We start from the raw sequence: 27,605 nt of genomic DNA, 5'->3' as shown, positions 1-27,605 counted from the left end.
ACACACAATAAAGCAATATTGTTATTTGTTGTGTTTTCGTTTTTCTTTTTCTTGTCGTCTCTTTCTCTTCTCTCTCTTTCTTTATTTTTCTTTATTTTGCTTTTTCTTTTTTTCTTTTTCTTTTTCTTTTTCTTTTCTTGTACCACAGTCTCTTATCTGCAGATTGGAGAGGTTACTAGTCCCCATCTAAGAGTATTCTCATTTTGAGAACGACAGAACACAAAACATGCAGGGTACCCACAACTTCTGTGTGGCACATAGCAAGCACTCAGTGAACGTTAGCTATTCTGAATATTTAGGTTATTGGTTTTTTATTTTTATAAATACTGCAGGCTTAAAATTGCCTTTAAACATATTCTTGCATACTTAGTTTTGGAAACTTCTAAAAACCTTTGGTGACCTTTCTGCCATGAAGTTTTGCTTTTAGTGGATTTGTTAGAATGATGTAAAAACCCAAATAGAGTGTGGGGAACACTTGTCTGCAGTTCCTTCCTGCATACAGCTGGACCTTAAGCAATGTGAAATATAAAATTTTGGCTTAATTCCAGATTTCTCTCTGCTCAAGTGTTGGTCTGTTAACATTGTTTTTATATGGAAATTTGTTCCTGTTCAAATAATTTTGGAATAGTTAGATGAGTTTTGTCCAAGTTTGAAGAACTCATTTAATGCAAATCACTAAGAAATGTCCAGTTACTTTTGTCTCAAATAGTATAAGCCTAGGAAACATCGTATGTGGTGTTTTGAAAAGTTTGCCTGATTGATTTTGAAAGTCACAGAATTCGTACTTGTTTTAGTTAAGCTAAAGTCACTTAATTTGATGTTTATGTTCCTATATACCCTGCTACAGATGCTGCTTTAAAAACCAAAGTAGGCTTTTAAAACCTCCAAATGACTTTTTTTTTTTTTTTTTTTGCCTCTGGGAGACCTATTTTACAAATGACCAACTTTCTATTATGAGTTTTTTTTTTTTAATGAGTTTTAACAAGAGTATTTCCACTTGTTACCTTTCACATTTGAAAGAATCAAATGTCTTCTTTTTAGGACATTCTACTTACAGATTGTGCTTTTCCTGCACTCAGTGAAGGAATGAAAATGAACCATTGCTACCTTTGAGTATGTATAGATTCATGTAGGATGAGAGATATGCTTGAAAACTGTGAAGCGGAGGGAGTCTATTTTCCAAAAGGAGACAGTCATTTTTTTAAAGATTAATCTGATACATGTATTGCTTCAAGGTTGTGAACAACCTCTTTCTCAATTTAGGCATAGGTGGCCACACTGTTGGATAATCACCCTCATAGCTTTGTGAAGACCAAAATGTTTCCTCTATATCTCTGGCCCATCTGGATCTCAAGTTCTTGCACATGTATTGATGGAGTCCATACATAGAATGCCTGCTAGATTAGAAATGAGAGTAGACTGGGCGGGGGGTGGGGAGAGGGTGAGTTAAGTGCAGTCTGCCCTTCTGATCATTCATCCAGGAGTTGGTACTGCTTCGTACATCAAAAGTTACAGTCTGTCAACATTACTTCTTTCCATCCTGTCTTTCCTCCACACTCCTGATGTCTTTTCTTGCTAGCCTTTCTCGCCCAGATTTTCACTACCATTTTGACTTAAAGTACTTTTGAATTTAATGAGAGGACTTCAAGGCCCATTTGTTCATTGCTTTAGACTCTGATGAGGACACAATCTGTTTTGAATGGCCTTCAGTTTTGCAGGTTGGCATTTGCTTACTATCAGGTTTTTAAAAATGCTGGCCGCTGATATCAGCCTATCTTAGTAAGTGTAGTAGAGAGAACTAATTATCGGTGTGACAAGATTGTTCAGCAAACTTCACCAATAGCACAAAACAAAGCACATTTTTAGTCCTGAGCTATTGGTGCTTCCCAGCCAGGTGTCAGGGCACTCTAGTGCATCACAAAGACTTCACATGTCACAACATGCCAGGTTTTCCCCCTCTGCCCAGGGTCTGCCTCACCCGCCTTAATGGACTCCCATCAGGATTGCTTCTGGCTGTATGACCCACCTTCCTCTTTCCATCAATCCATGTCCCACCATTTTCCATTCCATAACAGAAGTCAGCTTCATGAGAATACTCTTTGCTTCTACTTTAATCTCTTCCAGGTATGTCATAAGAATGCAAAAATATGTAAGTGTGCAGTAAATAGACAAAATTGGGACGATAGCCCAATAAACTCTTTAATGATTACTTTGATCAGTGCCACTGTGGAAAATCTTTACAGTTAAAATAAGTTCAGTATTTGAGATGAAATTTTGAGATCCGGTGTCTTCTTTCTTTATATAGCCTTAGGTTCAGCCATCAGAACATTCTCATGTGGTAAGGCCTTCTGCTTCTGAGATTTTATGTTTTGTTTTCATTTCCTGCCACATGGCAGGTGCAGCTCAGAAGTACCTCCAGAAAATGCTGAAAATGCTGGCCCCTATCTTTCTGCAGGGTGCAGTGATCCAGAATCCAGAAGGGCTGTTAGTTGAGAGGTAAGAGGCTGGCTAGCCCTGACTTGGCCCCTATCTTGTCTTTGTTGCCCGTTAGGATGGAACTCCCTCCTTTCCTTCCTCAGTTTTCCTTTTTGCCCTCTTTTCACCCATATAGCACTGCCTTCTTTAGCCCTCTACTTCTCACTCTTAGCCTAAACAAAAGGGAAGGAAAGAAAAAGAGAGGAAACATTATAATGCAAAAATTTTGAGCAAAATACTTAACTGTCTTTACCTGTTGCCACATCTCTTTAAGTTTTTAGAGGATATGAATATTTTAGTCTTTTGTGTTTTGTATTTCATAAACCACTGGTACTGTGCTGTCTGTGGGTTATTGGTGATTTAATTATAAGAGGAGGAGGTATGGGGGAGGATCTTTTAATGCAAATTGTGGTTAGTCGTATGAAACTTGAGAGTCTACTGTTAATTCACAGAATAAACATTAGGATGATATGGGAGCACAAGTCCAGTTCTTGTCCTCCTGGTGGAGGATGCTGTGGTTAGTGTCCAGGGCCAGTCATTGCAGAATCCCCTACTGCCACTTTGGTTCCTAGGGACGTGGAACACAGGCAGTGTATATCCTCCCCGCTGTTGACCTGCCCTTTTGCTTCCTCCATTCTACCATATTCAGAAAAACCTTCCAAGTGATTAGCTGGAGTAAATATATGTGTTACAAAGCAGTTTGTGGAACTTGGGTCTCAAATGCTTGCACCACTATTTGTAAGCATGAGGTATCTCTGAATGATAACGTGTAACTGACCTGGTGGCTACCTGGCCTCATTGATGCTCTTTTGTGAGAGTAATTGGCTGCAGAGCAACTGCAGAGCTGCCTGCGGCTATCTCAAAGCTCTGCTATACTTACACCAACCTGCTGTTGTTCTCCCTCTGCTAATGCTGCTGCTTTTTTTATTTTTAATAATTTGCCAATTACTGGGGTTTTGTAGGGATACCAACAGTTCACTGAAATGGGCATAGGGAAAATGCCATTGCTTTTTAATCTTCACTTTCCCTCATCCAATGAAATTATTGATAATAAGACTCTAGTGGTGGTTATATTGAAAATATGGATGCGTTTTTATCTTACCAAACAACACTGTTTAATTTTCCATTTTGAAAACCGCATGCAGGCATATGTAGCAAAGGGCACTTTGCCTAGCATACATTAATTTTGATGATGGTGTTAATTTCAGGTGTATTGCACACATGCGATCTAATAGGCTGATCAGCTGTTCCCAAGCACTCCCAACCACACCTGGAGGGTATTGAACCCTGTTTTGTTTTGTTTCAGTTGGTTGTCTTGTTCTCATAGGGAAAATTGTCAGTGTGTTTTGTTTTGTTCAATGATGTACCCCAAGTGCTTGGAAGAAGTTTAATACATGTTTGTAGATTGTAGAACACAAACAGATGTAATTAAGTAGATGTTATTCACGGATTATTTGTTAACATAAGGTGAAATCATGTTTTTACGCATTAAAACTAAGAATTCTTTGGTATTGACTGGAGGTCAAAGATTATTGGCACTCTGATATGCTGATTCTGTGACTAATACATTAAGAAAGAATTTATACATAAAACAGTACTATAATCACCCAAATCACAAGTTAAGTCAGATGTTGACTTGTCCACAGAAGCAGTAATAACCATCAACCTGGAAGCTTTTTTTTTTTTTTTTAAGATTTTATTTATTTATTCATGAGAAAGATAGAGAAAGAGAGGCAGAGACATAGGCAGAGAGAAGCAGGCTCCATGCAGGGAGCCTGATGTGGTGGGACTCCATCCTGGGACTCCAGGATCACATCCTGAGTGAAAGGCAGGTGCTCAACTGCTGAGCCACCCAGGCGTCCCAACCTGGAAACTTTAGGGTCAGAGTGAGGTCCATTACTGAATCTTAAACGTGAGTCAGTAATTTGAATATTAACATTAAAACATTGAGAATTTCTTTTAAGTAATTGAATAATCTGAAAATTGCCATCATAACAAACAGAAATAATACTAGCTTTTGTGACATTCTCGTTTTACTATATTATTTAGTTATTTATTTATTTAAAAGGTTTTATTTATTTATTCATGAGAGACACAGAGAGAGAGAGGCAGAGACACAGGCACCAGGAGAAGCAGGCTCCATGCAGGGAGCCTGATGTGAAACTGGATCCTGGGACTCCAGGATCACTCCCTGGGGCTGAAGGCAGATGCTCAACTGCTGAGCCACCCAGGTGTCCCTTAGTTCTTTTTTAAATGTAATTATTGAAAGTGTTGAATGTTATCATCTATAGAGTATTTTCTTCTAAATTAATCAGAACAGTTTTGAAACCCTGAATGCAGTGTCAGTGCTATTTTGATTTGGAGAAGCCATCAAGTGAATTTGGATGGCCTAAGGGGATTTTGATTATTAGGAGATAATTCTTCTTGGATTCTAAGGCTAAGGTGGATTTTATTTTATTTTATTTTTAATTTTTTTTTATTTATTTATGATAGTCACAGAGAGAGAGAGAGAGAGAGAGAGAGAGAGGCAGAGACATAGGCAGAGGGAGAAGCAGGCTCCATGCAACGGGAGCCCGACGTGGGACTCGATCCCGGGTCTCCCGGATCGCGCCCTGGGCCAAAGGCGGGCACCAAACCGCTGCGCCACCCAGGGATCCCCATAAGGTGGATTTTATTCTCATCTACCACAATATGGGGACAATACAATGGTATTTAAGAAATTATGCAATGGAACCAAATACTGATTATTATTCCCAGAGCTACCTCATTGGGTCCTTACTGCTTTAAGCCAGTTTCCTGTAGAATGAGGCTAATAGAATTTACCTCAGAGGTTTAAGGATTACATAATTTAGGGCAGTATCCAACATATAATGAGCACTGAAATAGTATTATTTCAGTTCAGATATTAATATGATTATTAAAATGTCTGATTTCTGCATGTGATGCCCAGTTAAGAGGTTACTGGGCATAAGTATATGTTTAGGAGCTGTTTCTAAAGATCAGTGTTTCATCTTTTTTATTTAAATGAGTCCCGATTTAAGAATACAGTTTTTTGAAGTATCGTTAGAGTAGCAATAGAAAATAACTTTGGGTCTAAATCTAACAAGGCCTCCGTGGAAGAAAATGTTAGGAGACATCAAAATAAGATCTAAATAAGCATAGAGTTCTGTCATGACCATGGTAAAAAGGCTCAGTAATTTAAAGGTGTCATTTCTCTTCAGATAGGCATTTAAATTCAAAGGAATTCCAATAAAAATCATAGTAATTTTTTTCTGAAACTTAATAAGCTGATTTTAAAAATGTATATGAAAGAGAGAAAAACAGAAATACCAAGAGGACTTACCCTACCCATGAATTAACACAAAGCTGTAGAATTAAGGCAGTGTGGTATAACTGTAGGGATAGAGATCCTTGCAGTACATCAAGAGTAAAAAGCCTAGATTCAGACCACTGCATGTACATAGAATCTGTGATAGAACTGGTCTTACCAGTCAGTGGGGAAAGATGATGTTTGACGCTGCAGATTAGCAGAGAGGATGAGCTCTTCAAGAGGTGTTGGGATGCTCTATATGATTATATTAGTCTCTGGGGGCTGCCATAACAAAGTATCACAAACTGGGTGACTTGTAACAACAGAAATTTACACTCTCAAAGTTCTGGAGGCTGGAAGTCCAAAATGAAGGTATTGGCAGGGTCGGGCTCTCTCTAGAAGGCACTAGGGTGGAGTCTTTCCTTGTCTCTTCCTAGCTTCTGGTGTTTGCTGGCAATACTTGAGGTTTCTTGGCTTGTCGCCATAACACTGTAGTTTCTGTCTCCATTTTCCTTTTTCTTTTTTCTTTCTTTCTTTTTTTTTTTTTTTTAGATTTTATTTATTTATTCATGAGAGACACAGAGAGAGAGAGAGAGAGAGAGGCAGAGACAGAGGCAGAGGCAGAGGGAGAAGCAGGCTTCATGCAGGGAGCCTGACACGGGACTCAATCCCCGGTCTCCAGGATCACACCCTGGGCTGAAGGTGGCACTAAACCCCTGAGCCACGTGGGCTGCCCTCTGCCTCCATTTTCATATGATCATTTTCCCCCTGTGTGTAAGGATCAAATCAGACACACTATATACAAAAATAAATACCAGATGAATACCAGATGGTGCATATGAATATGAAAAGATTTAATACTTATAGAAAAATATAGGAGGATATTTGTGATCTTGGGATGGGGATGTTTACACATGGTACAAAAACACAAATCAAGAATGAAAAAAGTTGTTGCATTTATGTTTTTTGTAATTAGGAACCTATAACATTAAATAACACTGTAATGAAATTATCTAAGGGAAATTATTTTCAGCACATATTATCAAGAAAGATTTTGTATCCAGAATTCATAAAGAACTATTACAAATTGATAAGAAAAAGACCTAGCAGAAAAATAAAAAAATGAATTTCACGGTAGAAAAAACCTAAATGGCCAATAAATGTAGGGGGGAATCCAATGTAATTAGTAATCAAGGAAATGCAAGTTAAACCACAATGAGATACCATTTTGTACTCCTCAAATTAGCAAAAACTAAAAGATTGGAAACTACTGTACCAAGAATTGGTAAGGATATTGGGGCAACAATATCTCACTCTTCTAGGGGGAGTGTAAATTATAGTAATCACTTTGGAAAACAATGTAACAGTATGCAGTGAAGTTGGAAAATATGGACATTGGGTGACCCAGCAGTTTGAGTTATCTGCATCACTGAAGAACTCTTGTGTATATGCTTGTATAGGAGGCAAGTACCTGGATGTTTACAGCAGCAACGTGTGTAATAGTACAAATTGGAGACATAAATGTCCATCAAAAAGAGAATGAATAAATACGTTGTGGTTCATTAACAATGAAACTCTGTACAGCCTTTACATGAATGAACAGTAATAAAACAAATTAATTTCAGGAACATAGTATTAAGTGAGAAAGGCAAGTCATAGAAGAATAAAGCAGTCCAAATCCATTTATAAAAGTATATAAAACAAAAAAAATATGTTGTTCAGGCTACAAAGCGTCGTGTGGTAAAGCAAGGGGATGACAGGCATTTAGTTGAGGGTGGTTAACTCATAGGGTAGGAAGGTGTGGAATCATAGAGGTATATAGGGATCTCTGGGTACTGGGAATGTTCTTTTCTTTAACTGAGTGGTGGGTACATGGGTATCCTTCTATATGCTGTATGCACTAAATAGTTAACAATAAAAACTTTTTAAAAACTACCCCCAGAAGTTTTATTGTTTTTAAGAACGGAAAAATAACAGAAATGTCAAGTCTTCATCCAAAAAGTAACTCAAGTGCTGAATACTTATTTTTACATGTGTTTTGAATTCTTTGTAGATGAGAGATGCTTGAAACAGAGAGAAGGGAAAGCAGGCCCAGTGATTTTTGTTTGTCCCATGACTTTGGCATTAGGAAAGCTTGTGCTGCTGCCGACGTGACATTTTGTCCCAAGAGCTGGTGGAAGGGGGTTTTGGAGGCATGTGAGAGCATATTCACACGTTTAGCAAAGCAACAATATGCCCGTCTCCTTTTTGTTTTCTTTTTTCCTGGCATCTAAGTAATTGAGCCAGATGGAAAAATGTTTCTTTCCCACATTAGGTTCTCTTTCAGCGCGTCAGCCATTAAATTTTACTGTCCCTAATCTCCTGTTGATAAGACTTCAAAATGTGAGGAGCTAAGAGAGCCCCAGTTTATTCTAGTCAAAGCTGATCGAAGCCTTCCTTTAGAACGTCCACTTTCCCCCTAAGTTCTCCAGCATGGAAGCTATAAAGATAGCTTGCATTGACCCCTTTCTATTCAAATCATATACTTAATAGAGAGTAAGAAGAAAATAAATGAATCCAACTTTCCTTTCTTCTAGCCTGTTTGGGCATATAGTCATCTGGCGAGAGAAAAAAGCCCAAACCCTAATCTTACCAGAACAGTAGGGAAAATTTAGTATTAAGCAAAAGAAAAGAAATAAATTAGGAACTTGGGCTTGGGTGGCACCTGGGTGGCTCAGTGGTTGAGCATCTGCCTTTGGCTCAGGTCGCGATCCGGGGTCCTGGGATCAAGTCCCGCATTGGGCTCCCCACAGGGACCCTGCTTCTCCCTCTGCTGTGTCTCTGCCTCTCTCCAGGTGTCTCTCATGAATAAACAAATAAGTAACACTTAAAAAAAAAAAAAAGAACTTGGGCTTGGGCATCAGACAGACGTAGGTTTAAGGCTCAGCTCTGCCACTTACTATGTGTAGATCTTTGTAATTTACTTGAAGTCTCTCACTTTAAAATGGGAATCATCATAGTCCCACAGGCATTAAGGATTGAAAGACTAATATATCTAAAGCACCTGATCGTCATTCTTGTTCTAGGACTGGCCCTAATTTTCATATAAAAAGCAGGGACCAGATATTCCTCCTGCCTTCCTGGCTGCCCCTCAGGTTTCACAGGGCATGTCATCTTTTCCTGCCATTCAAGTGGTTATATGAACATGGGCAGATCACAGAAAATCTTTGAAATGGTTGCTTCAACTATAACGGAGATGGCAATATCTGTGTGACAATTTCCCTATGCAGATCAAACAGTCAAGTGAGATGAGACAGCAGACATGGAGATGCCCTGTCCTCTGTGACATACTGTGGGGACATAGGCGCTGATAATTGTTCTCCCTACCTAACACTTAGCACCGTTCCCTGTCCCCCACCCCAGCAAGCCTGTTGTCTGTGGAACTCACAGTTTGATCTTTATGAGGTAGCTTTGAAGGTGTGTGTGCTTGTACAGTCGTTACTTAAAATTGGTAAGGGAGTTTGTGGGTCCATTTCCTCTTCCAAATATATTGAGAACTGCTAGCACTTTGGTCAAAATTATTTTCTCTAGCATATTTGTCTGGCAATGGCTGGTTTAGGGGTTAAAGTGGGCAGTGGTTAAAAAGGGTAAATGAGTCAGACACTCCCTCTTTGCTGCAGTAGAGGCAGTGTTCGAGTTGTAAATAAAGAGGAGGATTGGGAACTGTTAACATACTGTTGATAACAAATGTCCTTTCATAGGCATCTTTCTTAGGCCTTAACTCAATTAATTATAAGGAAGATATAATAATTTTATGTGCTGTGATTTGCTAAGATTTATATCATCCTTGGCTTTGTCCTTTGCCATCCTCTCTTCATGTTCCCTGGATAAGCTCATTACTCCTGGGACTCAGGCTTCCATCTTGGCACTTTACGGCTCCTGACTCCTGTTACATCTTAACCTCTCCTGTGATATGTTTCCAAGCTCTTACTCAACAGGTCAGTCTGGGTGCCCCATGGGCACACAGGTTTTACCACATCTCAGCCTGAACTCGGGCTCTCCTTTTTACTTCCCTCTGCCCCAGACTTCTGCTCTTCCTCCTCTGTGCTCTCTCTTGATTGAGAGCCCAGTCTTGATCAGTCACCCTAGTCTAGGAACCTGGAAACCATCCTAGACCACGATCCCTAAACCTCAGAACTGACACTCTCGAGGCCAGATAATACTTTGCTGTAGGGGCCAGTCTCATGCGTTGTTTGATGTTGAGCAGCATTCTTGGCCCCCACCCACCACATGCCAGTAGCTCCCTGTCCCTTCAGTTTGACAATCAAATATGGTTCCACACATTTCACAGATGTCCCCTGGTGGGGAAAACTACCTCCTTTGAAAATGACTGTCTTAGACATTTCTTTTTCTCTTCTCTTTTTTGTTTGGTCAGTCACTAAGCCTTTTTGATTATTGCTCCCTGAATATCTTTCTGAGATTTCCTCTTTCCTCTTTATTCTCATCGTGCCTGCCTTAGATCAGGTGCTTTTCTCTTGCCTGAACTATTTTAGTAGTCCTAATAACACCACCTGCATCAAGTACCTGACGTGCATAAGATGGTCTGGTTGGTGCTTTCATGTGTGCTATGGAATCCTTACCACAAACTTTTTGTGGGTCTCTTGAGTTGCTGGCAACCTCAGCCTAGTACAAACCTTTAACCAATAGAGGAACTTACTGGCTGTGTTACTGGGAAGCCCAGGGCTCCACCCTTTACTGTATCTATGTTGTGCTTTGCTTCAGCCCAACAGGCTCTCCCCACAGGGCAGCCGGAGGCCCTGGCAACTCTGAGCCTGCCTTGTCCTTGTAGCCCTCCTTCCCGGAGAGGACAGCAGGAGTTGTTGTCAGGAGCGCTCTGGCAGCTGTCCTCAAGAGAGACCAGTCCCTCCCCACCAACAAAATGTGTAAAGAGAGACCCCCTTTCACATGAAGGAAACAGAGAGGGGGACCTGTGTCCAGGGTTGTGTGCTGGGTGGAGCTTGCAGGGCTCTGATTCGAGAGCCTCGGGTCTTTCCCGTACTGTATGCTGCCTCCTGACTCACCTGTCCTTCTGTCTGTCTCTTCTCCTGCCAGGTAGCCTTCCTCCACATGGAAAGCTAGCTTTCTGAAATGGAAATGTGGTTGTTTAATTACTTCGTTTACCAGATTGCTTCAACAGTCCCTCACCAAGATAAAGTCCAAATTTAGCCTAAGAGACAAAGCCCTTTGTACTAGCCCTGCTTATCTCAGCCTTATCTCCTGTCATTTCCCTCTTTGTACTTAAGGCTCCAGCGGCCCACTGCCTCAGATTGTCATGCTTCTGCAGTTTCCTCAGTCTAGTGGAGTGGTCAAGATCACTGGGGAAACAGATAGACCTGTGTTTGAATCTTGGTTCTCCCACCTACTAGCTCTGTGACCTTGGACCCTGCCTGGAACACCCAGATCACCTTGTCCCCCTAACTGAAGTCTGTTCTCTAAGGCTCTGAGCATTGAGCATGGTCCTTGCTGAAGAGGCTTTTTTGGCTTCTTAATGCCTTCCCCAATGTCACTGTCCCATTCTTAGTCTCTGCACATACTACTGTTGGCACTTTCATTAGTATCCTAATTGCCAGCATTGATGATTTTTTTAAAAGCATACCTCTGGGTACAGATTAGCTTGGGGTTTTTATGGCCTTTGGGTATGGACATAGGCCAAGGTTGTGGTCTCTGTGTGTACTGGGTTTCTACATGCTTCCAGCATGTATCAGCTTCCCTTGTGGCTGTAGCTTTGCTCCTGCCTGTGTGCCTTGCCTTTCACCCGCTGGGTATTTCTCATTTCTTTTAAAAATAGTCATTAGCAGTGCTATCCAGTAGAACTTTCTGCAGTGATAGAAATACTCTGTACCTACACTGTCCTGTGTGGTGCCCAGTAGCCACATGTGGCTCTTGAACATTTGAAATGTGTCTGAGAAATTAATTTTTACATTTTATTTCATTTTAGTCAATGTAAATTGCCACATGTAGCTAGTGGCCACCATATTAGACAGCTTGGGTCTTAACTGTTGTTAATTATAGCTTAACCCTTCCTATTAAATGAGATTATATCTTCTCTCATTTGTACTTTCCGATATTTTCCTTCTGCTCTATGGAAAACTGTTATATACTTCAAGCCTGCTGTATCTAGAATAATAAACCTGTGTTAAAATTGAAGAAAGAAAAATAAATAAATAAAATTGAAGAAAGTATTTAATGCCATTGAACCTAAAAATAGTTAAAATGGTGAATTCTATGTCACGTATAATTTTTCACAATAAAAAAGAGGCCAAATAAATAAAATCTTAAAAAAGAGAGAGAGAGTGCCGGCATGGTCAAGGGACACAAAGCCTACAGTGACGAGCATCAAGGAGGTTTTGCTGAGGAGGCAGCACCCTGAGTCTGAAAGGTATGAGCAGTAGTCCAGGGGAAGGAGATGAAGAGTAGCTTCCTGCACTGGACCTGGAGAGGCTAGAGAGCAAGCAGGTGCTTGCTTGAAGAGCTTCGAATGGTAGGCTCCGGAAATGAGGCTGGGTCTGGAAAGTCATGGAGTGATTTTAAGCAAGCAAAGGCATGTTTGGATTTCATTTTCATAAAAATCACTCTGGCTGATCTGTGAAAAACCTATCAGAGGGTGGCAAAGTTGGATCATGGGAGACATAATCAGGCTAATACCAATCACAGGGATAATAATAGCAGCTAACATTCAGTGTTGCAGTGATTCAAGAGGAGAAGATGAGAGAGCCTGGGAGTGCAGGGATCATATGACTAGTATATGGTGGAGTTATGGTGCCATTTCTTCCTTGAAAATGAGATTTCCTTATCTGGAGAGGTCTTTTTTACGCACTTTGCAGTGCATTACTATATAGGAATAGCTAACCCAAAGCCAACTGAGATACCACATTCTTTAATTGCTCTTTAAATGTGGAAGAAAATTCAATTCATATGACAGATAATGATAGAGTAATATATAAGCTCTTTACGTTAAAAATAACACAGTGAAGGATTGGTAGGGGAGAGATGGTTTGTGGCTGTGATAGGGTAGCATGAGGATTCTCATAGTGGAACTGTTCTGTACCTTGACTGTGGTTTGGTGGTTGTACGAATCCACATACGGCAAATGACAGAACTAAAGATGCACACACACAAATGAGTACATATAAAATGGTAAAATCTGAGTAAGATAGGTGGATTACATCAGTGCCAGTTTCCTCTTTGTGATACAGTACCGTAATCATGTAAGATTTGCCACTGGAAGAAACTGAGTGAGTAGTATACAGGATCTCTGTGTGTGAATCTATAGTTCTCGAAATAAAAAGTTAAAACAAATTTAAAAAATGGAGTAAAGCAAGTCCCTCTTAGAGCTCTTGGTTTTCAGTATTTCCCTTTCATCTGGTGTCTTCAGTAATAATTTTCTACAGAAATGACTTGTTTTGATTAAATTTGGCATATTGGTAAAGAATATTAGCTGTTTTGTCAATTCTGAGATACACATACTTTTCTTCACTCTCTAACACCTTTGAAATATGGATGCATCTTAGAATTCATGGACACTTAGCACTGAGTGCGTCTAGTTGGTGCCAGTTTTTCTTAGCAGCACCTAGAATACCAGTGTGTCTTAAGGATTGCTGGTATCCGAGATTTAATACCTTTGGTGAGTCATCCAGCTGTGTTGGAAAAGACCAGTGGCTGGTGCAGAGTTATGTTAGGCACTTTTTTTTGGGTGGTCTATCAGTTATTAAGTGTGTGTTTCTCAGCTCCAAGCTCACCCTTCTCTGCTCTTGGCTTTCTCCCACCCACTTCTGGCTCTGTTAGGCATCGTCAGTAGGGGTGTGTGAGGGCCACTGTGGGGCCAGAGGAGGAAGGAAGAACTGGCTTCTTCCTGTCTGTTTCCTCTTCCCAAGAGGGTTACTTGAGCAATACTGCTTTGCTCCAGCAGCAACAGCTCCTTTCCTGTGGTGGCAGCTGAATTCATTTCCCAGTTTTTCTGATACTGCAGGGCTGGCTATCTTGCACCTCCCGGGGCACAGGCACCCCACCAAAGCCCCCCTACTAAGAGGTCCCTGGCAGAACTTTTTCCCTTTGTTCCCCAACCTATGGCAGCTGCTCTCTGTGTCTCTTTCTTTTTGATTTTGAAGTGACTAGTCAATAATTTTATACCTAGTTAACCATTCTTTATATTAAAACCTCTCTGTTAAAAAAATAAAATAAAATAAAAAAATAAAACCTCTCTGTTAAAATGGTGAGTGTGGTCTTTCTTCTGCGTAGACCTGGACTGTGCTAGTAAAGTTAAAAGACCCAGCAGTATGTGCGTGGACTGCACCCAAGCTTTGCTCGTGCACGTTCCATTCTCTGCTTCCATTTGACCTTTTTGAAATAGAAATCTCATATTTCCACTTAAACCCAGCAATAGATTCCAATGCTCTGCGGAAAAAGAAACTTGTTCACAGGGCCTGCAGGGCCATGGCTGGGCAGGCTCATCTGCTACTCCATCCCCTCTCACACTCCACTTCCTCTGTCACACTGGTCTCATTTCAGTTCCTCAACAGCCAGGTTTTTTCCTGCTTCAGAGCCTTTGCCAATGCTGTTCCCTCTGCTTAGACCATTTCCTCCTCCTACCCCCTGTGTCCTTAGCACCTCCTTCCTTTAGTCTCGGTTGAATTAGAACTTCCACAGGGGTGCTCTCCCTCCCTAACAGGTCTGCACCCCCAGTACATGCACACACAGTGCTACGTGCCCCTTCCAGCACCTACCACAGCCTTATGGATGTTTCTGAGTTTCTCTAATGAAGGTCTCTTTCCCCAACTACGCCTGGCTTCCTGAGGGCAGGACTAAGTCCATGTTGGGTTTTTTTCTTTTCTTTTTTTACTGTGTGTCCTCAGTGCCTAGCACATTGCGTATGCTCAGTGAATAGTTGCTGAATGAACAGGGATATTGTAAGATAGATATTTGTTGAGTGTAGAAAGAGACCACTTGTTGGTAACTTAATGGTGAATCAATTTTTATTATAAGGTAAAAATGTTTAAGAAAGTGAGTTAGGGGGATCCCTGGGTGGCTCAGCGGTTTGGCGCCTGCCTTTGGCCCAGGGTGCGATCCTGGAGTCCCAGGATCGAGTCCCACATCAGGCTCCCGGCATGGAGCCTGCTTCTCCCTCTCCTTGTGTCTCTGCCTCTCTCTCTGCCCCTCTCTCTTTCTCTCTCTCTCTATCATAAATAAATAAATAAATCTTTAAAAAAAAAGAAAGAAAGAAAGAAAGAGAGTTAGGTTTCTATGAGTCTTGCTGTGAGTTAGATTACTTCAGTAAAAATACTAACAAGGAACCAAACTATGAGAAAAGATTTACCTTTTTTTTTTTTTTTTTTGGGAGAGAAAGCATGTGTGAGCAGTGGGGGGAGAGGGAAAGAGGGGGTCTTTTTTTTTTTTAAGATTTTATTTATTTGAGAGAGAGTGGGGTGGAGAGGGAAGGGCAGAGGAAGAGGGGGAGAGAGTCTTGAGATCATGACCTGAGCTGAAATCAAGAGTTGGACGCTCAACCAACTGAACCACTGAGGCACCTCAAGATTCACTTATTAAGCTGGAAGTTATGATATGTTAGATTGCTCCGTTCTGTAATATTTGGAAGAAGAGGATGTGAAAACCCCTTTGAAGCCTAATTCCTATTGCGGTTTCTGTATGGCCACCCCTTCCTTAAAAGACAAACATGAAATTATCCCACTTTCTTTCTTTGAGTTGCCATTAGTCTCAAATTGGAGATTTTACCACAACATGAACATTCTAAAACTTTCTCCTAATTCACTACAGTGCCTTTGCCTGCCTTTCTGCCAGGTCGTCCCAAGCTCACATTTGCACGGGTGAATCTTCCCTTAGCGAGGTATACCCCACACACGTCCGTTCTGGGAGCCCATTAGCATATACTGTGAAAATTCCTTTGGACTGTGGAAGCATTTTCTTGACTGCTTCTTGTCTTCTGTAACTGCATTATTGGCATCTACCTTTTTGTAGTTAACAATAAAAAGTAGCGCCTTTTTCTTGATACTTGTGCCACATAGTACTTTCCAAATTATTCTTTTATTGAAATTAGATTTTGCCAGTGCTCTAAATTCACCATAAAATGTTAGGGCCGAAGGGAACTTGACATCACCTAGCCCAGTTCCCTCTCAGAGGTATGACCCAGAGCCAGGTGAGTGGCCTCCCCAGAGCCCTAGACACCCTGCCTCATATGTCAGTGCCAGTGAGGGCTGTGAACCTACTGTGCACAAGGCAGTGTCAGGAAAGAATGCACAGTGTGACTACATCGTTTTTTTCTAAGCCAGTCCTCTGGAACTTAACACATCCAAATCATTGTTGCTATAAGAAAGCAGACCACAGCTGGGTTCCTGGGTGGCTCAGGGTGGCTCAGTGAGTTAAGTGTCCAGCTCTTGATTTTGGCTCAGATCACAATCTGAGTCCTGAGATGAAGCCCTGCGTCGGGCTCCATGCTTATCGGGGAATCTGCTTGAAGATTCTCTCCCCTCACTCGTGCATTCTCCCTGTTTTTCTCTCTCTCAAATAAATAAATCTTTTTAAAAATCCTATTACATAGTACCTTATTGATTACTAAGTGATAGTGAAGAGTAGAATGCAGAGCAGGAGGGGAGGTGCTGCCAGCAAAGTCTTTGCAGGCCAGAGACAAGTTAGCTACAGGTGCAGGTGGATGGACATCCACTTTATTTCTTTGTTTTAACAAGCATTCTTTGAATGCCATTCCTGGATCAAGCATGGCTGGCACAGGGGGGCCGGAGGGAAGGCATGCTGTGTCAGAGGTGGCAGTGGGTTGTGGTAACTAGAAGTGAGGGTTTGTACAAGGGGGTGTTGTAGAGGAGACAGGGATGTAAGTTCAAGCCACGTGAACAGCAGGCTTTAGGAACCAGGCTCAGGAGTGGAGGCTTGATCCTGATGGGTAGGGCAAGTTCATTGTCCAAACTGGGACACTTTTAAAGAGCAACACTCAACCTCCTAAGACTTCCGGGAAACAGGTTTGCCTAGCTCTTGAGTTTTCAGGCTGATCTGGGCAGGTGACATCATCTATACCCACAGAAGAGTTAAAGTTGCTGTCAGAGGCAAAAATCTGATTAAAAGTCAAATGAACTTTGTTACAATTACCCCACTGTGTAGAAAGTATGTGTTTACCACTTCCTCTCCCTGGAAGACTAGGCAGAAGCCATTGAAAGTAGAGCCTGTGTCTAGATCCCCTCCATATCCCCAGGGTGAGGATAATGCCTGGCGCTTAGTAGAAAAGTCAGTATTTGCTCAGAAAGATGACTAAGTGCTCTGGGCCTTCAGGAGTCCTTCCATTGAATCTAATGGGAAGGGCGAGGGGAGGGCCCGTGAAGGAGCAAGAACAGCATTTCTGGGGGCTGGGGGGTTAACCTAAGTAGAGGACCAGGCCTGGGAATGTGGACAGAAGGCTGGAGGTGCTTTGGGGCACTCCCCTGCCCCCAGGAGACCCTCTTCTACCCGCCCTTCACCCTGCAGACTGGGGCTGAGTACATTGGTGTCAGGAGTAGCCACATAGACCTTCTCACCTTGCCTTTTGAGCTGGTTCTTCCCTGTCCCTGGCTCGCTCCCCCCACACTCCACACCCTCCATGGCTTTTTTTCACCATTCAGGCCCCAGATGTCCCTTCTTCAGAAGCCTGCCTTCTCGTTTTCCAAAAGAACCCATTCTCTGCCCTGTCCCATTACTCTGTCTACTTAATTTTCTTCACGGTGTTGATAATTGCTAAAATCCTCTTACTTGTCCATCTGCTGGTGTACTGTTGTTTCCCTCACTGGAGTATAAGCTCCATTTCTGTCTTTTTCTCCTGTATGCTGAGTGCCCAGAACCAGGCATATGCTAGGGGGGACACAATGTGAATACAGGGGGGGCTATATTACAGAGAGAGACCCTTTGTTTTTAAAAAATCAACTGTTAACTTAGGTACTTGTTTAGCAACAAATTGTGATACAGCTTACAACGGACATCATTGAGAAGCTGCCACCATAGGGCATCCAGCATGCCTGAGCCTGAATGCTGTGACCTCCTGATCTCTGCCTCTCTCTACTGGTTACTTGTGGGTGATGGAATGTATAGTAGGCAATCCTTGTTGAAGGATGCCCAAAATCTTGATAGCCATTGACAGACCACAGGGATCCTGGAACCAAAGCCAAAATCCTGAGTATGAGCAGGAGCTAAGATTTAGAGTATGCCAGTGGGTATGTGTTCAGCTGTGATTTCTCTACCTTCGAGGGAGGGGTGGAGGTTTGCACCCCCTCCCCTTCATCCCCTCCCACCTACTGGGGAGCCTTTGTCATTCTGTCAGCTTTAGAGTGACTTAGAAGAGGGAGGAAGAGACGCTTCGAATCTACCCTGCTGGAGGCAGTGAATAGTTTTGTGAGTATGTGTGCATACAACTTCTTGTTCAAGTGTTTGCTTAAATCATTTTATCTTCCTGGAAATATTTTTTACCTTTTGGTTAGCACCTTTAAGGCTTGGTTGTGGTGTTCACTGTTTCATGTCCCTTTTCCTTTCATCTTTTTTTTTTTTTTTAAACAAAAGATGCACATACAACAGTGCAAAGCTTAATTGCGGAAACCTCAAGTTGGCCAAAAGGATTGGCAGGCATTGTGAACACGCTCTCTTTCTTCACTTTCTCTTCCCTTTTAAAGGCTTTGTTTTAGGAAAAGGGAAATTGGTGTGTTTGGAGAGCAGTTGTTAGCTTTTCAAGACTGGACTCGTTGGTCTAATTTGGTAAAGGCCCAGAGCATGTCAAATAAAATGAATGAAAAAGGTAAAGCTAAGGCAGGCATGTAGGGGAAAGCGAACTGTAAATTTTAACTCAAAAGCCCCACCTAATATGCTTTTAGCACAAAGGTCTGGCTGTTTCTGGGAAGCTTTAGGTTTCCCGATGATGGTGGAATCCCTCTAAGGTGTCCCTTTTCCTGCCCTTCTTGCCTCATGCACCACCACTCCCAGGTCTGTTGACACTTCTGTCCTGTGTTCCAGAAGATTTCTAGGTCTTCCTGTGACACACTATAGCATGTAGTTTCCTTCTCTTAGGTGTGTGAACTATTTGACAGTAGTTTTTACCTCTATTCCACGTCAAGTCTCCAGTGTCCAGACAATGTTTCAGGAGGCATGTTCCTATTCCATTTGCGTGCTCAGAAAATCGATAAATACAAACTTGTTTTAGTTGCTAGTTTTCTCTTGCAGATAGTACACTTAAGTGAAGATTTTGGCTAACTTCTTACCCTGTTTATTGACTCCTGTCTACTTTCCCGCTGCCCCTTTCTCTAAGGTTCCCACTGGACATTCTGCCCAAAACTGTCCTCACTCTAGGTTGTTTGGCATATGTGGAGTCCATATAAGGGGTGATTTAGGGAGGATTTCAATGACTAGTGTCCTAAAGTTAAGGTATCCTGCCCTGTCCATCTCTTTTCCCATTTTAAGGTGTAGCCAGGAAGTGGGATGACTCATACCTCATAATCCAGGCACTCTCAGCCCCAGGAGAAGTGGAGGAAAAAAACTGCTACTCTTTGGAGTTTCCCCTGACCCCCTCTTATATTCTGTGTTCATGCCCTCATAGCCCCCTCGTAGAGGTAAAATTAGGGAGTCCCTGAAACCTCTTAGTTGTCCATTTGCAGCTTGTTGCTGAGGATTTTGTTCTACTCTATGCTTGATCTGGGCAGCCTGCATGCCCATGTGTGGTGGGCGGTACACTTCCCTGTCTGCCACCACACAGAATGCAGAGGTGTCAGCAATAAGAAAGAGGTTTACAGGGAATGGGGAGCCGACCCAGGGGAAATTCCTTGGCTATTTGAAAGCCTTGATTAGAACCAAAAGAAAGAGAGGGGATTTGCATTCCATGTGTGGGAGCACTTGAGCCAGGGAAGCGGAGAGGAATGAGGCTTGTCTGGGAGAAGAGGGTTCTCACAAAAGAATCAGAGCTCCTGTGGCGACCCCTAACAGTGTGATCTTCTAAACTCAGGATAGCATCATTGCGTTGACTATGTATTTGACTCCCAGATCCATTTCATATTGTTTATTCAAGTAAAATAGATTATTGGATTTTTTTTAAGATTTTATTTTTAAGTAATCTCTGTACCTAATGTGGGGCTCAAACTCACAACCCTGAGATTAAGAGACACATACTCCACCAGCCAAGCCAGCCAGGTGCCTTGTTTATTGGGTTTTATGCAGTTGTAAAAATAACATGCTAAAAAAAAAAAAAGGAAAAGGAGGTGTTTGGGTGGCTCAGTCAGTTGAGCCATCCTACTTGTTTCAGCTCAGGGCATGATCTCAGGGTCCTGGGATGGAGCCTTTTGTAGGGCTCTGCACTTAGCAGAGAGTCTTCTTTAGGATTTCTCTCCCTCTGCCCCCCCCCCCCCCTTCTCTTGCTCTCTCTCTCTGAAATAAATAAATAAACCTTAAAAAAAAAAAAAAGGAAAAAGGCAAACCAGAAAACAGATTTTGAACTATAGAGAATGAACTGATGGTCACCTGAAGGGGGAGGGAAGGGAGGGGTGGGTAAAATAGGTGTTGGGGATTAAAGGAGGGCACTTGTCCCAGTGAGTATCTGGTGATATACGGAAGTGTTGAGTCACTGTGTTGTACAGGTGAAATTAATAGTAAACTGAACTAACTGGAATTAAATAAAAACTTTTTTAAAAAAGAAAAAAGGTTATAAGAAATAATCTTGGGATGCCCAGGTGGCTCAGCAGTTTAGCGCCTGCCTTTGGCCCGGGCCGTGGTCCTAGAGTCCTGGGATCAAGTCCTGCACCAGGGTCCCTGTGTGGAGCCTGCTTCTCCCTCTCCCTGTGTCTCTGCCTCTCTCTGTGTCTCTCATGAATAAATAAATAAAAGCTTAAAAAAAAAAAGAAATAATCTTGTATATCCTTTACCATCTACCCTGTTGGTAACATCTTTCTGTAGTATCATTTTTTTTAAATTGAATTTATCTGATCAAAAAGAGTATATGATTATCCTATAACCACCCAGCTTTTCCATCTCAGACAGAGCAGTATTATTCATTTTATATGTTTCTTTCCAGGGAGTCTCTAGTAGAGATAAAGAACTACATATAAGCCCCTCTTTTTCTTACACATACGGTAGCATAACGTACAAATCTTTGCATCTTGCTTTTTAAATTTAACAGTATATCTTGAAGATCTATTTTCATTAGTACATAAAAAATTTCCTTTTATGTATGCAATTATATAAGCTTGTGTGGATAAGCTGTAATTTATTTAACCAATCTCCTAATTGGTGGACTGTGTCCAATCTTTTGCCATTATAAACATGTTACAACACATATCCTTTATGTACATAAATTCCCTCATGTAATTATTTTCCTGTGATCTGTTCCTAGAAGTAAGATCGCTGGATCAAAAACTATGTACACTTTAATCTTGATAGGTTACTGTCAAATGGTTCTCTATACAATTGTACCAGCTTATATTCTCACTAGCAATATATGTGAATGTCTTTTTCCCTGACCCCTCTGACAGCACCATATTTTTTCCAGATTTTGGCTTTAACAGTTTGGTAAGTGAAAAATGGTGTATCAGTGTAGTTTTATTTTATTTTTTTTAAAGATTTTATTTATTTATTCATGATAGACATAGAGAGAGAGGCAGAGACACAGGCAGAGGGAGAAGCAGGCTCCATTCCAGAAGCCTGACGTGGGATTCGATCCCAGGACTCTAGGATCGCGCCCTGGGCCAAAGGCAGGTGCCAAACCACTGAGCCACCCAGGGATCCCTCAGTGTAGTTTTAATATGCTATTCACTTGTAGGGAATGCTATAGATCTTTTCATATATTTAGAACTTATCTTTTCCTCTGTGAACTGTTCTTATTCTTCAGCCGCTTTTCTATTGTATTGTTGGTCTTTTCCAAATTGATTTGTAGGAGCTCTTTATATATTATGGAACCTAGTTTTTTGTGATATAAGTTGCTAATCTCTTTTGCTCAACAAATACTGATTTGTTTCTGGTAGATTTATCATAATAGTCGTTTCAAAGCTTTTATATATATATATCTGTATCTTACACAGATACAGCAATCTGCTCTTAAAATCTACATTTTATATAAATATAGAAATTGTTTGTGGATTTTGAGTATGTATCCTAGTTAGTCTTTAGGGGCACTTGGCTGGCTCAGTTGGTAGAGCATGTGATTCTTTTTTTTTTTTTTTTTTTAAATATTTTTTTATTTATTTATGATAGTCACACAGAGAGAGAGAGAGAGAGAGGCAGAGACATAGGCAGAGGAAGAAGTAGGCTCCATGCACCGGGAGCCCGATGTGGGATTCGATCCCGGGTCTCCAGGATCGCGCCCTGAGCCAAAGGCAGGCGCCAAACCGCTGCGCCACCCAGGGATCCCCGAGCGTGTGATTCTTAAGTTGTGACTTTGAGCCCCGCATTGGGTATGCAGATTACTTAAAAATAAAATTAAAAAAAAGAAAGTCTTTGTTCAGTCTAATTATGAAAAGAAAAATTAGCCACAGTTTCTTCAAGTGCTTTAGTTATTTCCTTCCTTCCTTCCTTCCTTCCTTCCTTCCTTCCTTCCTTCCTTCCTTCCTTCCTTCCTTCCTACCTTCCTACTTCCTTTACATTTAAATCTTTTCTCTATCTGGACTTTATTTTCATTTAACGTCTGAGATACAGATCTAATTTTTTAGAGAGAGTCATGTTGGCTCCTGAGCATCTTCTCAGAAATGATTTGTGTCTCATACCTCTTTGTATTACCCATAGCCCTTCTCTGGTGCTTTATGTACCATAGCTGCTTGATGTGCAGGAGAAAGAAGAGGGCACCAGTGTAGAAGCAACAGTAACAGCAGCCCATAGGCAGGTATTGTTAGGTGCTTTCCATCCATGTTCTCTAATTAGCTCTTCCAGATAGGTAGCATACCCCCATTTTATAGATAAGAAAACTGACTTAAAGGCCAAATAATTTGCCCAAGTTTCCCCCATTAGTGTCTGAAACCCAAGACACATAGAATTGATCTTAAAAGTACCAGACTTCCGGGCAGCCCCAGTGGCTCAGCGGTTTAGCGCCACCTTCAGTCCAGGATGTGATCCTGGAGACCTGGGATCGAGTCCCACATCAGGCTCCTTGAATGGAGCCTGCTTCTCCTTCTGCCTGCCCCTCTCTCTCTCTCTCTCTCTCTCTGTCTCTCATGAATAAATAAATAAAATCTTAAAAAAAAAAATTACCAGACTTCTAAATCTGTGTTTGTTTGTTTGTTTGTTTTAACTAGACAACCTTGGTAGGTTTTGCTTGTTGTAATTTACCATATTTGTTTTTTTTATTTATTTATTTATTTTTTTATTATTTATTTATTTATTTATGATGGTCACACACAGAGAGAGAGAGGCAGAGACACAGGCAGAGGGAGAAGCAGGCTCCATGCACCGGGAGCCCGACGTGGGATTCGATCCTGGGTCTCCAGGATCGCGCCCTGGGCCAAAGGCAGGCGCTAAACCGCTGCGCCACCCAGGGATCCCAATTTACCATATTTGTTAGGGAATTGTGGGAGGTAGAATCAAAAGAACTTGGAAGAAGTTATTGGAAACTGAAAGTCTTAAAACACAGAAGAATAAGAAATACTGCATGCATTAGTTCAGAAACTCTAAACTCAAATTATATAAAGTGTAGTCTTTAATTTAACTACAAGGGGAAGAAAGTTCTTGATACCATAAGAGAAATTTAAGTATTCTCTCAGAAAAACATGATATTTACACATAGCTGTTACTGAGATTATCTATTGAAGATGGCAATGGTAGATAGATCATTCTCTAAAAATTTCCCTCAGGTTACTTAAGTAGAAATTCGATACAAAACTGTATACAGATACTTGCATATCATCTTGAATGGAATTAGGCATCCTATATTTGATCCTGAAGAGTTAAACACAGGCCAGTGTTGACTTAGTTGTTATCAAAATGCTGTATATAAGTCATATATTAAATTTTGAATCATTTTTGCACTGTTGTGTAATTTTAGTTGAAAAATTGGGTCATGTAAGTTCATGAGTTAGCTTTACTCTGTAGTTACTTATTAACATTAAACATACTTATCTTTCAGAAATATACATTTTCCTCAAGGTAATTCAGTTATTATCTTTCAGCTTGCTAAATTTAAATGACAACTACTGGCACCCAAGAACATGACTTTCCCTTTTTACTATTCTGAAAATAGAGCACAAATTAAGAGCATTGAGAAGTAGGGTACAACTGTCACCTGTGGAATCCTGAATTCAGAGTTGATTTCCTTCTCTGCTAATTTTTTCAATACCAAGATAAGTGTCACAAATAGCACCGTTTCTCAGAGGATTTCCAGAATTAGAGTAACAGGCACAAACTTAATAAAATGGTAGTAATGTGGCATAATCAGGAAGCTTGTGCGCTGCCTGTCTCCCTCACTGTTTGGAGTAGATACTGTGTAATCTCTGAGGAAAGTCTGCATCTCTCCCATTTAATTCCTGACATAAAATGCTTGTTTTTTACTGAAGGCAGAGAATTAGAAATGTGTACATTTTCCTCATAGGGCCTACATTATGACGACACCCTTAACGCCCCTCAGACCTTGTGAATGCCATATATACATCAGTCCTTTGGTCAGAGGAGAGCCAAACAAATGTCTTATCGTCTGGATTCTCTTTTTATTGCTTAAATTTAGGAATGTCTTTAAAGATTTTCATTTAGCCACATTTCTTTTAAGTACAGTGTATAGCTGTGAGAGAGAAAGTAGCTTGGTCAGTGAGAAAGAAGGCTCCAAAGCCTGAGGATAATGGCTCCCAGTTGAGGGCACACACTATGCAACTCCCTTCTCCTGTTTTGGTGGAACTTTCCAGAACCTGCTGTACTATCTCCGTTTGGAATGAGGACACAGGGATCTGAGCCTCAGACCTTCACATCAACATCTTCAAAGAGGAGGTCCAAATGTGAATGGACATCTTTAGAGCACATCATGCATTTTGATGTCCTAGCTGTTGAGTCCTTGATGCTACTGGATACCACATACTCTTAGTCATATGTCACACTTTAATTCCTTTAAAACTGCCTTTTGTTTTTTTTTAATTTTTTAAAGATTTATTTGATAGACATAGAGAGAGGCAGAGACACAGGCAGAGGAAGAAGCAGGCTCCATGCCAGGAGCCTGACGTGGGACTTGATCCCAGGACCTCAGGATCGCGCCCTGGGCCAAAGGCAGGTGCAAAACCGCTAAGCCACCCAGGGATCCCCTAAAACTGCCTTTTAATGGAGTGTCAACTTACTATAATTTTGGTTGAATTGCTAATAATCTTAGTGATTTCAAAGGTCAGTTATTATTTATTCTTTTAATATAATAATTGTGTTAGACCATGCATGGAGGCAAGCAGAGAACGGGGAAAAAATACATAAAAACAAAAGCACCTAAATGTTTGTGAACGCAACCCCTATCATACTAAGTCGTCAGTTCTGAGGATCTCTGGGTGGCTCAGCGGTTTGGCGCCTGCCTTTAGCCCAGGGCGTGATCCTGGAGTCCCGGGATCAAGTCCCATGTCAGGCTCCCTGCATGGAGCCTGCTTCTCCTTCTGCCTGTGTCTCTGCTTCTCTCTCTCTCTCTGTCTGTCTCTCATGAATAAATAAATAAAAATCTTTTTAAAAAAATAAGTCATCAGTTCTTTTAAAAACATGTGCCTCACGGCTGTGGATTCTGATTGAGAAATTTCTTTTCTGTTGAGGAGCTCTATATCATCACTATTCTGTAGTGAATAGTTCTTTGCAAAGCTCTGGCTTAGCCTTTCCATTTCTTTTTTGCTTTCTTTGTTGTTGAATGCCAAGGGTAGAGTGCCTGTCTGGCTTTTGTGGGTTTGTCTGGCCCTTAAGGTTTAAACATGGTTTTTAGTGGTTCCAGGATATAAATGTTAGAGTATGTGGTGTTGCCCCTTCGCCTATTGGGAAATTAGCAACTGCTAATTTCAGGCTGTCTTTAGGAGCCTGGTGTACTAATTGGAGTGTATGGGAAAGTACTTTCAGGAGTCAAATGTTGCTAATAAGGATTTATTCACCAAATTAGTACATTAAAACCTAAGGGGTCCTTTGAGCTTGAAGAAGCTAAGTTTAAGGCAAACAAAACCACAAGAACGGCTGAAAAAATTAGCAGATTTGACTCATACTTAGAACATGAACAGACCATCAGGTGTTACCAATTGAATGGAACTTCAGGAGAAGATACAGTGAAGATGCTGGTAGTTTATAGTGATCCAGAATGTTAAATGAAATGTAAAGGTACAGGTCTGAAAATTCAGATGTTGACTTATTAAGACTTCTTTCACAGGGGTTTCATTGCATTTAAATATGAAACTTTATACCCATCTTAGGAATGTTATCCATGCATAAGCTCCCAATTTAAAGATTTACAAAATCTTTAAAAAAAAAAAAGGGGGTGGGGGTGGGCAGCCCGGGTGGCTCAGCGGTTTAGCACCTCCTTCAGCCCAGGGCGTGACCCTGGAGACCCGGAATCGAGTCCCATGTCGGGCTCCCTGCATGGAGCCTGCTTCTCCCTCTGCCTGTGTCTCTGCCTCTCTCTCTCTCTCTCTCTCTCTGTGTCTCTCATGAATAAATAAATAAAATCTTAAAAAAAAATAAAGGGATCCCTGGGTGGCGCAGCGGTTTAGTGCCTGCCTTTGGCCCAGGGCGCGATCCTGGAGACCCGGGATCGAATCCCACGTCGGGCTCCCGGTGCATGGAGCCTGCTTCTCCCTCTGCCTATGTCTCTGCCTCTCTCTCTCTCTCTGTGTGTGTGTGACTATCATAAATAAATAAATAAAAATTAAAAAAAAAAAGATTTACTGTTTTAGGGAATAGTGTTCATAACCTGGGTGAAATTTCAACCAATAAAGAGATCTTACTTATGCTAGTGTATCAGGCAGGGCTCTGTCAGGAAAACAGGCCACTCAAGGTATTCCATGCAGGAAAGATCTTTTTCTTCCCTTTCTTTTCTTTTCTCTTTAAAAAAAATTTTTTTTTAAAGATTTTATTTATTTACTTGAGAGTACTAGGGGAGGAGCAGAGAAAGAGGGGGAGAGAGAGAATCTCTAGCAGACTTCCTACTAAGCGAGGAGTTCAATAAGGAGCCCAGTGCAGGGCTGGATCCCAGGACCCCAAGATCATGACCTGAGCCGAAATGAAGAGTTGGACACTCAACGAACTGTGCCACCAGGTGCCCCTCTTTTTAATTTTTATTGTAACCTCTTATTGAGGTATAATTGACATATAATAAACTCATATTCGAAGTGTTCAGTATACATTAAATTTTGAACTATGTATACAAAAGATAATGAATTTTATTCCCTAAGGTCTCTTTATGCCCATTTGTCAGTACTCCTTCCTAGCCTTTTCTGCCATTCCCCAACATCTAAGTAACCACTGATCTGCTCTCTGTCACTATAGATTAGTTTGCAGGGTTTTGTTTTGTTTTGTTTTTTAAGCATTTTCTACAAATGGAACATACAGTACTTCTCGTTTGGTTTCTTTCACTGATAGGAATTTTGAGGTTTATCCATGTTGTGGTATCAGTAGTTCATTCTTTTTACTGCTGAGTAGTCTTTTCATGGTATTCTCTATCATAGTTTGTTTATCCATTCGCCTACTGATGCACAGTTGAGTAGTTTATGGTTTTCAACTATTACAAAATATTCATTTACAAAATCTGTGTTAGATGTATGCTTTCTTTTCTCTAGGTGTTGATTGTCTGAGATATTCGTGTATGTTTAACATTGTAGAAAACTGCCAAACTGTTTTCCAA

General features: G+C 41.1%; 1 protein-coding gene across 12 annotated transcripts in view; it reads left to right on the top strand.

Moving 5' to 3' along the window:
- Positions 1 to 27,605, top strand: part of TNRC6B (trinucleotide repeat containing adaptor 6B) — a 243,618-nt gene that overhangs the window by 141,351 nt on the left and 74,662 nt on the right. For 6 of the 12 annotated variants that reach the window (XM_038550483.1, XM_038550481.1, XM_038550475.1 and 3 more), the window contains exons 1-2: positions 1,972 to 2,124; positions 2,456 to 2,496. The exons of 4 other annotated variants lie outside the window; for them this stretch is intronic. In XM_038550483.1, the coding sequence (XP_038406411.1) occupies positions 1,987 to 2,124; positions 2,456 to 2,496 (179 nt within the window). In that variant the 5' untranslated portion in view covers positions 1,972 to 1,986. Of the gene's footprint in view, positions 1 to 1,971; positions 2,125 to 2,396; positions 2,497 to 27,605 lie in introns of those variants that run through there. 2 more of the 12 variants (XM_038550480.1, XM_038550478.1) reach the window with 2 other exon arrangements.

Source organism: Canis lupus, chromosome 10 (assembly GCF_011100685.1).
Source record: "Canis lupus familiaris isolate Mischka breed German Shepherd chromosome 10, alternate assembly UU_Cfam_GSD_1.0, whole genome shotgun sequence".
Lineage (NCBI taxonomy): Eukaryota > Metazoa > Chordata > Mammalia > Carnivora > Canidae > Canis > Canis lupus.
This window is presented reverse-complemented; position numbering and strand designations above follow the sequence as displayed.